General features: G+C 37.4%; 1 protein-coding gene across 1 annotated transcript; it reads right to left on the bottom strand.

The window, feature by feature from the left end:
• Window positions 1–8,737: 8,737 nt before the first annotated feature.
• On the bottom strand, window positions 8,738–12,970 carry LOC132641744 (probable leucine-rich repeat receptor-like protein kinase At1g68400). The gene is made up of 2 exons (XM_060358828.1): window positions 11,511–12,970; window positions 8,738–9,632 (listed from the first exon to the last, which is right to left on the bottom strand). Exons 1-2 carry the CDS (start codon window positions 12,859–12,861, stop codon window positions 8,956–8,958), a joined length of 2,028 nt encoding a protein of 675 aa, XP_060214811.1. The 5' UTR covers window positions 12,862–12,970; the 3' UTR covers window positions 8,738–8,955.
• Window positions 12,971–13,529: the final 559 nt, after the last annotated feature.

The raw sequence follows: 13,529 nt of genomic DNA, 5'->3' as shown, positions 1-13,529 counted from the left end.
AAGAATATCTTAAGAATTTTGATCTGCATATAATAGAATCGATTTTAAAATTAATGAAAACTAGAAAATGAAAATAAAGAGGAAAAGGGTTTAAAAATTAATGAGAAACAGAAAATGAGAAAAAAAAGAGGAGCGAGAAATTAAGGAGGACGAAAAGAAGGAGAGTGAGAGGATAAAGCGGTGGGTCCCCGCATTATAATTCTAATTAAATATTCCCTCAAACACCACCTCATACTTGTGCGAGTCGGAACCAAAATGACCCAATAAAAATCCAAGTGAACCAAAATACCCCCAAAACAAATTTGGTACAAAAGTACCTTTAGCGCAGTTTGCGCTAAACATTATTTCTCTCTCCCCTATAGCACAATAAAATGTTGCGCTATAGGACTTCCTATTTTCCCAAAACAGTCTCTTATTACATTTTCACACGTTTTACGTACTTTAGCCGCATATTAATCCTGCTTTGAGATTCCGGAATTTTTATATTTTATATAGAACCCTTTTTATTTTGTACGATTAATAAGGTAGATACATCAAGGATACGCAAAAGTTCTGATTGTCATTTTAGTGGTTGAAAAGTGCTTGAAGTCCATTTTTGTTTGAAGACTTGTAGTCATTAGCTTTACGTTATTTATGTTTTAGGGTTTCGTGTTATTTTTAAATTAATGCTTAACTTTATTTCGAATGTGTCACATTTTTTTTTATTATCAATTTAGGATGTCAAACTATAAACAATAATAAAGACTAAGATAATATTTATAAATATAAATAGATATGCAAAAAATATATAATATTTACGATAAACTGTACAACAGTAATGTATATACACTATCGTGGATGGGTCCCACATGTGGTATGCCTGAGACTATCCTTAGGCCTAAGGCTCATTCCATCCCCACCGCCCTCGCCATCATCTCCATCGACCTTTTTCCTCTTAATAACCGGGCACTCCAAGTCATGATCATCTCCTCTTCCCCTAGCCCTTAACTAAAATGTGCTTCTTCTTGAAATCTAATCCCGCTAGCACGCTCAGAACCTCAGGCTGAGCTGGGTCTGGAAACTCGACCTTTTCCTCATCAGGAGTTGCCACCGCGAGCGCCGAAGGATGAACCTGAAAAATATATAATAATTAGTATCATTTCTTATTTATATTGAATACATTAACGTTTGTTGAATAATCAAACCCGTGTATCAACGGGTGCCTGAGTAGGCTCCTGAGATGGGTCTGTAGGCTCCTGAGATGGGTCTAGTGCAGAATATGAGGTAGTCTCCTGGACGAGATGTTGTTCGAAGCCCAAATAAAGGTTATAAAAATTAAATAAATATTCACCTTATATTGAATAAAATTGATTTTAAGTAAAAAGCTTACTTGTGGCTCGATAGTCTCATGAGAAGACACCTCTGGCTCGACAGACTCATGAGTAGGCTCCTGAATGGGTGGCTCTTGGGGATCCACTAGCGTCGAATCCTAAAATATGAAAAAAAAAAAAAAAACGAAATAATAAGTAACATATATATTTAAAATAAGTACTTTAAATAATCAAATATGTATTTTAAATATTTACCTTATATTGAACAAAATTAATTTTAATAAAAAGTTTACCTGTGGCTCAACAGTCATATGGGAAGACACCGCTGGCTCGGCAGACCTATGAGAAAACGCCTGAGTGGGTCGCTCTGGTGGACCCGCTGGCGCCGAATCCTAAAATATAAAATATTACTAAATAATGAGTAACATATATATCTAAAATAAGTAATTTAAATGAACAAATAAGTATTTTAAATACCAACCCGGATTAAAAACTCATCGAAGTCAAGAATCCTGGGTCCCTCTAAATTCCTCACAGGCCGCTCATCAGCTAATGAAGCGCGTAATGCCGCCCAATCGACGTTATCACGCTTCTCCATGTACGCATTCTGGCTCGGCTGTGATGAAGACCCAGATATCTCAGCAAGTAGGAGCGCTGGCGTAAATGTAGGTGACTGTCCAAGTGAGTTGTCACTGGCCTGGAACAGCTGCGGATGGACTAGAACGGGAACGGCCTCTGGAATGGGAGCGGCCTCATCTGCCTCATCTACTAGATGGTGTCCTCTAGCAGCAGCACCGCGTCCTCTGGCAGCACGACCTTCTCCTCTGGCAGCACCGCGTCCTCCTCTGGCAGCACCAGGTCCTCCTCCTGGCGCTGGCTGATACTCAGCCTCTAGAACAGGATCCTCCATGTGCCTAAACTCTTCTGCCTGTCGGATACCATCCTCGAATATTTGTATCATCTCTGTCGCAAGCCCCGCAAGCCCGAGGTAAGGCATATACTCTAACCTCAACATGCGTAATCGCTATACGCCCACCAGCTGTATTTGCGTTCAACAGTAAAAAAAAAGTTATTTTTTAAAACGTAACAATTAATACAATTAAATAAATCTAAATACGATAAACTTACCAATGCCTCGTACTGCCCCACGAGTGCTGAGTATCCTACATCCCTTGCGGAACGCAAAGCTAGGTTGTTGATCAATCGATGTGTGATCTAATGATACCAGCGCATGTAATCCTGAATGGGAGTCAAATGACCGACCACCGCTAAAGTGCCCAACATGTTCTCCCAACGGTGGAGCTGGACAACCATGAAATCCAGAAACTCATCATCAACGGCGGCCCGATCGTCCCGCTGGTAGTGTCGGAGCTCATGACGAACGTCAGGGGGTATACTTTGTGTATGCCCAAACTGTCGTAAGACGCGCTCGGGCATGTGGTCCTCAACGATGTCTAGGTGTATCAATGGATACCGTGACCTCCAAACCCCCTGACCTACCCTGCAAAAGGCCGAGAACCCATCTAATATAGCAGCGTACGACGTCCATATAAATAGATGCATAACATATAAATACAAATCAGTACGAGGCAAGTAGAAAAGACGTTTAATTAAATTAATAATGTAAAGTTAAATAGTTTTATCGTATCGTCCGTCATGTGATCAAGCTGGTCCCGGAATGGAAGAATATTGTGGTGCATATCCACATCCCGGTCAAAACCCACAGTCCACCTCCTCGCATAAGGCATGTCAATATCGAGGTGATGCCTAGGTACGGGCTGAAAAGGCAGCACCCTCTCCCACACCCATAACTGTAAGCGATATTAGAAAATACGATTTTTTAGTCATCGTTTCAAGAGGTTTGTTTACATTAAAGGAACGCACACTTAAAATATTACCTGGAGAAGAGCAAAAAATCCACACACATCGCTGACAACACCAATAAATGCTCGGCATAGGCATCTGTAAAGGTACGCCAACACAGCACCGCCCCAGCTGTAGTCTCCCAACCAATCCAGATGCTCCAAGAAGACCAAATATCGTAAACAGACAAAGGCACCCGTTGAGTTCGGGAACAAGATGCCCCCGAATATAATAAGCATGTACAAACGGGTATGACGATCAACAACGTCATGCTGGGTGCCGTCCTGAACAGGATCCCAAATAAGTGCAGAGTGCACTAATCTGAACCCGACTCTATCCCGACATCTGGCCCTCGGCACCAGGCACGAAGTGGGTGAGCCTAGTCAACTCCATCACCCATGTACTACTAGGAGGAGGCTCGTACCGAGTATATAATGGCTCTCCATCTACGCGCAATCCAAATAGGACCTCCACATCTTGAAGTGTAATCATGGCCTCACCGGTGCGAAGATGGAAGGTATGTGTCTCTGGCCTCCATCGCTCAACCATGGTCGTAATGAGCGCCCAATCATGTTGTACCCAACCAACAGACAAGCAACGATAGATGTCGCCCCGAAACAATATCTCTAAGACGCGGGGGAGTGGGGGAGGGGGCTCGCGTAAAAGACTCCAAGCTTTCTGCAGCCTACGGGGATGGAGCCTAGTCGATATCCCTATAGTACCAGCCCATAATAACTCTGACCTATGATTGCCTTGCAAAGACAATATTGATCTATCATCGGACCCCGGGTGAACAGCGGGCCCCGGGTGATCAACGGGCCTCGGGGGAACATTCGGATCTATGAAAGAGTCCGATCTGTACAAACTAAATTAGTCATTATTCTCTAAATTAAAGAGAAATTATATTAACTAATTAATAATTTGTAGGGAATTTGTGAATTATGTTGTATTATATCTTGTTATAATTAACATGGAATAAACAATTTCACAAATAAATAAAGTAACGATGGCATAATTAACATAATAGGAGATTACTATATTTTAGGGGTATGTAGTCTCTATGTACGTGCGTTGCACGAATATTTCTTGTCGATTTTTATAATATTATTTATATTCTATTGATAAGAAACTTGAAAAAATAATATCTACTTATAATGTTGAATACAATATTTGTTTTGAATGTATAAAAATCAAATATTTACTTCCTCGCATGATTCTGAATATTTGATTTGGTAATTTTGTTATCAATCTTTATTAGATAGTCTTTTCCAAAAATTATTTTCACTTTCCAACCAAATATTGGAAGAAAATAATTATTTTCAACATAACTTTTGTCATATTAAATGTGCAGTAAATTTAATATATAATAGTAAGGATATGGGATTTTGAATTATGTGATGGCAAAGACTTTTAAGTTAATTAGTTTGGGAATCGAAGTTCAGCAGTAATATTTGTTTAGAACTCTAATTTGAATATGTGATATATTTTTAGTTGACCAAATAGCCAACACAAATATGATAAAATTAGACTAAAAGAGTATATTCGTCGACCACATATTTCCTACAAACTTTGCATTTTATCGTTACGTATGTATTTATAAAATTCATAATAATTTTTATTTCCGTGAACATAAATATTAAAAGAAGAACTTTAACTATTATTTTTTAGATAATCTTTTTTTATTTAACATATATATTCATGCTTTTAAAATAATATAGATTTAAAAATTCATAATCAATTAACAAAATAATAATTCATTAACAATTAACAAAATATCAATTCATAATCAATATTTAACAACTAATTAATTAATAATTGCATTTTTTACAAATAATAGTACATTACTATATTAAACAATTCATAAACAATTAACAAATTAACAACTCATAAACATATAACAAATTAACAATTCATAAACATTTAACAAATTAACAATTCATAAACATTTAACAAATAATGAATTAAACAAAAAAAAAAAAAAATCGGAACAGTGGCAAAAGCCACTGCCCAGACCGATCAAACCAAAAAAAAAAAAATGAAATTGATTTTTTTTTTGGAAATTAACGACGATTAAATGTTAAACATTCTTAGAATATAATGTATGTAACAAAATAATAACAAAAGTTCATAGTAGAAAACCTTAATCGAAGATTTTTGTTGGGTTGTGTTAATCGAGTTGTACGCCGCTTTTTTCCAAAACTCGAGCTTAGAATCTTGCTCCTTGACTTGAATATACTAAGAATCTAAACTTTTCCGACGAAAATTAATAGAAAACGACGTATTTTGATGTGGGGAACACCTTGAAATCGCCTCCAATGGCGTTTTTGAATTTATTTTTTTTGCCACTGGAGGGACCAGTGGTGGAACCCGATGGGTTTTTATATTGGGTGATATAGCGCAGCATTTTACTGCGCTATAGGGGAGAGAAAATATTATTTAGCGCAGTAAAATACTGCGCTAAAGCACTTAACGGGTCCATCACAGTTAAGTACTTTAGCGCAGTATACTGCGTTAAAGGTACTTTTGTACCAAATTTTTTTTTGGGGATATTTTGGTTCACTTTGGATTTTATTGGGTCATTTTGGTTCCGGACTCTACTTGTGCCTTTACCGTTATAAAAAAATTCCTTTTTTTTTTGCGCGGATTGCCCTTCATTTGGGGTGGTCTTTAATTTTTGCCCTTCAAATTGGTGGTCTTTAAGCTTTTCCCCCTCGCCTAACACTCTGAGATTGTGGGTTCGAACCCCAGCTCAGTAAAAAAAAAATCGCAAGATAGAAGTTGCAAAATTCTGCCTCAAGCCGAATTTTGCAAATCTGTCATGCAAATTCTGCCTATTTGGGCTTTAAGGCAGAATTTGCATGGGCACAAGCAGAATTTCTACCTATGCAAATCAAAGACCACCTCCAGCGAAGGGCAATCCTGCAAATTGCCCAAAATTTTCCCAAATATGGGACAACCGATAGAAAATTTCATTAATTGATTTCCCAAACGGGCTGGACTTGAAACTGTTCAAGAAACAGAAATGCTGCAAAATTGAAGCAAGGCCCACTCTTCTTTGTGGACATCTGTGTTTTGAATAGAAGACAGGATATCAATCTTTTAAATGAAATAGTAGTATTTCTCAATTACATCTTGGGGGAAGATCGGTTTCATGATCCGTTACAATTTTTCACATGAGATTGATGATGTGCCGTGAAATTACGGGATATTTGATGCTAATTTCTTAAGTTTTTGTAACTCTTCAAACACTTTTGTTGTTACTTTTTGTGTATATATGTCGTTTTGTTGGATAAGATGCCCGGAGAGCATAACGGAGCAAAATAGAACAAGCAGCACTTTCTGGCAGCACTTGCTGCAGCATGTCGTGCATGCGAGCAGCATGTTGTGCATGCGAGCAGCACTTGCTGCAGCATGTGCTGACAGAGGTATTTGCACAACATGCTACGGTTTGGCACACATGCGACTGGCATGTTGCACATGCGACACAAGATGCGAGTAGCATGTTGTGCACGCAGGGTATTTTTGTCCAGATTTTGTTCCCGTTTTGACACTTCTATAAATAGAATGTTAGGGTTTGTAAAACTCATCTTTGGCCATTTCATACAAGTTTTGGAGACTAGGTTCCTACACCACACTTTGGGGTTGAAGATTTGGTTGAACATTTCTTAAACCTTTAATTCATTTCTTCAATTCCTTGCTTTGTATTGTATATCTACGTGTGTAGTATTTATTTTCTTCACTTGAATCTTGTTTATGAAAATATTCTATGATTAAAGTGTTGGATGAAACTCTTGTTTTGCTTATGTATTGAATGATTTTTATTGCTATTGAAGTGGGTCTTTGTTGATTTAATTAATCTTGTTCTTTAATGTTTCTTAAGGGATTAGCTAACCCTAAGACTCACTCATTTACTTTGATTGAGCTCGGAAGAGGAAATCTAGGTTCGGAAAGATTGATTAACAAGAATTTGGGTCATTAAACCCATCTAATAACTTGAGCTAGGAATAGGAAAGTTACTTGAGATTCAATTGGTTGTGCTTGATATCACACTCTAAGGCTTGGAAAAGCTTAGAGTGAAATTCATTGATTTGGTTGGAAGACTTTCAATGAGATTTTAGAAACCATTATTTATTAACATAAACCCGCTCTTAGTTGTAATATCATAAAATATATTGGATCGTTACTTGAGAGTTCCTTGTATCCAAGCTTGTGGTCATTGATCATTTTACCCGCTTTCTAGGTTAGTTTACATTTCCGCATTAGTTATAATTTTCTCAAAAACCAAAATATTATCTATCATTTGGCTTAGCTTGGTAAGTGAAAGTTCCTTACTTTCTTAATCGCCTAGTATATTGTTCCCTGTGGGATCGACCCCGACTCATAGTTGGGTAAATTATATTGCATACGACCGTGTACATTGCATATGACCGTGTACACTTTCTCTTTGAGGAGTGGATTTAGACGTTATCAATTGATAAAGTATAAACCATGAGATCAGTAATAAAATACATAATTTTTGTAGGATTGTTTTCTTCGTTTCAAATTATAACGGGTCATAAGAGATCACTTCCTCCATATTTTTTAGCCTAAGAAACAAGACAAGAAAGGTGGGGAGCAGCTGCCTCACACAAAAAGATTTGCCTAAGCAATCTTTTTCAGATTTTCAATAAGTCAATACCAAGATTTGTTTTCTATACCTACTAATGTGATGATAATTCAGAAGCTCCCAGATGTACCTCTGGAGACCTGATCCATTCAAACTAAAATAGAACAAGCACCTAGGAATTAGGGGAATGGAACGTTGACCACAGGTTTTGACTTGATATGAAATTCATTTGAATATTATGTTTGTGATAGTGGAAGAAAATAGTATAGTAATAACTGATAAGTTAGTTCAATAGAGAAAATATCACATCAAAATTAACAATTTCAATAATTTAATGGATTATCAGAACTTCTGAAAGTTGGACTAAAATTAAAAATAGTGTCCAACACCTTGGAAGTAAAAAAAATTGTCGAGTTGTTCTTAACATTGATTGCCTAGACCGTCTGTTTCTGGAAATCAGCAACAATCTCTTTATTCTGGTTGGTTTCCAGCAACTTCAAGACCCTAGTTGCAAGTACAAATCCATTAGTAATACACAAATTGAACTGAGAGTAGTTCAACATCTGGTATCCAAATTCGCGCCTCTTACTCTCTTGGGTCCTATTAAAGGGAAAACAACTTATCATGAACTCTTTTCACTCTCAAAGCTCATTCGCGAGACCTTTAATTGAAGATGACAAAATCTCATCCATCATCACATCCCTTGGTGGTTAAAAATGACAAAAAGTACAATAACTTCATCTTGTAAATATTCTCCTAAGTTATCTTATATAGATAAAGGATTAATTTTCGGTACCCACTAGTCCGTCCAATCCGTATAAATATTCTCCTAAGTTATCTTATATAGATAAAGGATTAATTTTCGGTACCCACTAGTCCGTCCAATCCGTATTGGCGTACGTAGAAAACAACTCCCTAACAGGAACTTTTTTCATTCTCTGGGCTCAAACACAAGACATCTAATTGAGGGTGGAAGGATCGTGTCAATCCCACCACATCTCTTGGCAATGAAAAATAAACTAACAATGACAAAAAATAGAGTAACTTCATCTTCTAAATGTTCTCCTAATATTCTCTCTTATAGATAAAGGATTAAGACTAAGAAGTTAATTTACAGAACTCAAAAGAATAAACTAAAAAACTAAAACTTTTACTACTAGCTATGATAATAAAGGGTCACTGACTTGCACCACATGTTGTATCTTCAGAGACAGCAGGAGAGTCAGAAACAGAATCAGCAGTGTCATGAGAAGGTGAAACCTCAATCCCTCTCAACTCTTCAATCATTTTCACAACATAATTTATTTTAGGCCTTTGATCTGGTGATGTTGAAGTACATGCCATTGCTATCTGCAATAACCCCACCATTTCTTCCTCAATGTCCTTATACCTCATCAACTCCAAATCGAACACCTCCGCAGTCCACTCTTCCCTCACCACGGATTGCACCCACCTTGGCAAGTCCACGGCTCCACCATAGTCGCCGGTCCCGGGCCCACCACCATTGTCTATGACTGAGGGGCATTTTCCGGTTAGCAGCTCGAGCAATAGGACCCCGAACGAGTAGACGTCGGATTTTTGAGTTATTTTCCGACCATCCAATGCTACTTCGGGGGCTCGGTAGCCGTTGGTTTTTGGGACGGAAGATGGCATGGCGAAGATGGCCAGGCCAAAGTCGGAGACACGTGCGTTCCCACTCTTGTCGATGAGGATGTTAGTTGATTTGATGTTGCCATGAGTGAGTTTAAGGGACTTGCATGAGTTGTGGATGAAGGCTAGTCCTCGAGCCGCTCCAGCTGCAATCTTTAACCTAGTTGTCCAGTCTAAAGGAACTCTTCCAGGTCCTCTGTTTCCTGTAGAAAAAAGACCATGCCCATCAAAATCTGTAGGGAAAATTATCGTGATGTAACGACTTAAGCCCACTAATTACCTGTTTTAACCATACTTTTACATTTTTGATAACCTAACGGTACTTTTACATTATTACAAAGTATCTCAAGTTCACACAGTATTTGTTATTGAAAGATAAAAGGGGAAACTTTAACCTAGACAAAAACAAAACAAAACAAAAACATGGGCAGAGAGGACAGGAGTATGAAGTTGACACAACAAAAGTTTGATGGACTAGTACATAATTGTTCCAATTCCTAAAATGAGAAAATTAACATATGAGGCAGCTGTCTATTGTTACACAAGTGATAGGTATAATTCAACAAGAAGTTGATCATGTACCATTTGAACCAGAAACAAACAAGAGCTTATTTCATTATTCACCAAATAAATACATGCAAGATTTGCAGAATGGCACTTTGTGAGAACTAGAGAGGTCAAAAAGACAAGCAAAAGCTGTAGAGCAAAATGATACAGTAGGGCCTCTCTTTGCCTAAAAAAGTGTGAATTTCTTTCTTTCTTTTGCCTTAGCCCAAAAATCAGAGACAATATATCCTATTCATCTGGTACAAGACTTCCTTTGCTCTAATATTCGGTTAGTTTAGGACCATCATGAGTAAATTAGATTCTTTTAATAACTTTTTCAGAATAAGATGATTAAAAAAAGTTATTTTTTAATCAAGTTCCCTGCATTTGAAAATCAAGAATAGCTTATTGTGACAGAGAATGTAATTACTAGCATACCTTGCCTGGAAACTCTAATATTCAATAGTTTTGGATTGAAAAGAGTAAAAGACTAGGTAAGATACTCCATAAACTGGACAATATAATCGTAAATCCAAATTTTACTCAAATACATTTATCCCTCATATGCAACTTGGAATAAGTGGTCAATAACAAGAAATCATTTTGAAGCTCAAATTGGATAAAAAAGAACTCTCAAACAGGACTATAATGATATTAAATTGATCTTCAGTACCATTTTCAGTAACCCCACATAGCTAGTTTCAATTATGTAACTTTTTTCTACAGAACATTAACTAATAAGCAACCATAACCCAAGAATATCAGTAGTGGAAGCAACAAGATCCAAAAAACTACTGTCTAAAATTGAATGATCCTGGATCCCATCTCAATTCCTCTATGCATCAGAGACTAGTCCTTATTAACAATTAATTGCAGACCAAAAAAACAATTAAAGACAAAAAGCCAGGCACACACCCCATGTGATATTTGCTACTACTTGCCAAACTTTACTACCCAAATCAATCAATATTCTCTTCAACAACACAATCCTAAAGATGACATTATTCTTTAAGAAAATAAGTCATTTAAAAGTATTTTTTTACTATGAATTTCTTGAACAACAAGGTTTTTTGAATAACACTTACCAGGAAGAAGCCAAAACAAGTTGGCATTAGTCAAGAAACATAGACCAACAACTTCTTATCTCTAGCAAAATATAATATGCTTTCAAAACTAACCAAATGTAGGTGTCCTATATGCATCAGAAGGCTAGTCCTTATTAGCCGTTGCAGCCAAAAAGCAACTAAAGACGATTCCATGTGATTTTTGCTACTACTTGCCAAACTTGACCACAAATCAATCAATATTCTTTTTCAAAAACACAATTCTAAAGACCAAACTTTTTTCTTGACAAAATAGGAAGAATTAACCTAAATGGCCGCTCACTCAACCACTTAAACTAAAAATAGCCCGGGTGTGTATAATATATGTATAATTCATAAATAACATGTGTATAATCAGTGTATAATAAGTCATTTTCAAATATTTTAGTACTATGAATTACTTGAAGAACAAAGGGTTGACAAAACACTTACCATGGAGAAGCCAAAACAAGTTGCCATTAGTCATGAAATCATACACCAACAACTTCTCATCTCTAGCAAAGTAATAAGCCTTCAAACTAACCAAATTTGGGTGTCTAAGTCTTCCCAAAACTTCCATTTGTTGTTCAAATTCCTTTTTCCCACAAACATTCAATTCTTTCAATCTCTTCACCGCGACAACATTTCCATCATCCAATACAGCTTTATAAGCAGTCCCAAATCCACCTTTTCCCAACATCTCAGCTGATGCTCTCAACAAATCCTCAAGTTCAAACCTCTTCGCCCCTTCGAAAAACACCATCTTCCCTCTCTCAAACCCGCCGCCACCCGTTTGGCCCGTAGTATTCGGATACGGGCTCGACGAGTACACAATCTTCTCCCCTGCAAGAACCTGACCCGACCCATACCTCCAACCCGACCCGTTTTTCCTAGTACAGAAAAAACAGTACAGTAACACACACACCACCCCCAAAACAAACACATCACCCAATATAATAGCAACTATCGCCAACGAGCTCATCCTACCACGCCGGGCCCCGCTCTTCGGGTCGGGTCGGGTCGAATCAGGAACCCGACCCGGAGAAGAAGATACTATGGTTTTCGGACTCACCGGAGACGCCGTTGCTCCGGCCGGGTCGGGGCGGGTCGGGTTTTGACATTTGGGTAGCGGGTCACCACAAAGAACCGGGTTGTTTAAAAACGCATTTTCAGGGAAATGGGAAAGCGAAAAGGGTATTTTACCTTCAAGTTTATTGCTTGAAATGTTAAACTCTTGCAAATCAGGCAAACTAACCCTAGAAATCTCACCGGAAAATCCATTTTCTTCTAATCTTAGAGTTAACAAATGGGTCAAACGGTTGAACGTTACCGGAATCTCGCCGGAAAAATTATTATACGACAAATCAAGCCTGTAAAGCTTATATAACGAAGTTAACGGCGTTAACTCACCGTTAAACTCATTATGTGAAAGAAACAAGAGTTTAAGTGCTTTAAGGTTAGATAAATCAGATACCCGACCCGAAAAATTGTTGTATTTTAAGCTTAATACACGTAACTCATTGAGTAATGTGAGGTTATGAAATGATCCAGTTAAGTTATAGTTTTCGAGGACTAGTCGGGTGACCCGGTTGTTAAGACAAGAAACACCGACCCATGAAGTGGGACTGCTACATGGGTTAGTTGAAGAGTTCCAGTTGTAGAGTGAGTTTGTTTTGTCGCATGATGTTTTGAATGCTAGTAATGGTTGTGTGTCTGGATTTAGAGAAGATGATTGTAGAAGAAGAGGGAAGAGGAAGAAGAATGAGAGGAATGTGGAGTGGAGTTTGGTTAGTGTGGTAGACATTGAAAGAGTTGTGAGTGTGGAATGGAGTGAAGTGGAGAGGTAATAAGGAAGAGAGAAGGTGGTAATGGGAGGTTGAACAGTGTAATTAATGTTAGAAAATAATGTGACATTTGTGGGGCAATTAATGCATGCTCCTGTTTAGTATAGTAATTGAGTTATGTAAAAAAAAAAAAAGACTCCCTCTCTTTCAATTTAAGTATCTTACTATATTTTTTGGTTTGTTCTAAAAAGAGTGTCTCTTTCGGTAATAAACTTTCCAATTACAAAATTATACATGACAAATTTAAGATCACAAGATTTAAAAGACTACACACATCTTTAATTTAAGCTCACGTGATTCAAAAGTCTCTATTTATTTCTTAAACTTCGTGTCTATTCAAATTAAAACATTTAAATTGAGACGGAGCGAGTAGTAAGCTAATAATACACCATTTATAATACGTGGAAGGTGAAGTTGGTTGAACAGGAGGTCGCAGCAGGTTTGAAACCCCCTGCATGCTTTCTCGATCGAGCTTGTCATATGCATTGGAGCGGAGTTTATCCGTAGCGCACTCGAAAGATAGTAACTGCAGGTTCATAGTTTACAAAAAAAATTAAAAAACGATTTGTGTTTTGTCGTCAGACCACAGTCTTGACGAAAGATCAAGCTACAAACAAGAGTAGACATG

The sequence above is a fragment of the Lycium barbarum genome, chromosome 5 (assembly GCF_019175385.1).
Source record: "Lycium barbarum isolate Lr01 chromosome 5, ASM1917538v2, whole genome shotgun sequence".
Classification (NCBI taxonomy): domain Eukaryota; kingdom Viridiplantae; phylum Streptophyta; class Magnoliopsida; order Solanales; family Solanaceae; genus Lycium; species Lycium barbarum.
This window is presented reverse-complemented; position numbering and strand designations above follow the sequence as displayed.

Bases quoted from the DNA above. Each gene is read 5' to 3' on its own strand.
- LOC132641744 (XM_060358828.1), bottom strand. From the start codon at position 12,861: ATGTCTACCACACTAACCAAACTCCACTCCACATTCCTCTCATTCTTC. The intron at 9,633-11,510 runs GTAAGTGTTTTG...TTTTTTCTACAG, and splicing joins CTTGTTTTGGCTTCTCCATG to GAAACAGAGGACCTGGAAGA.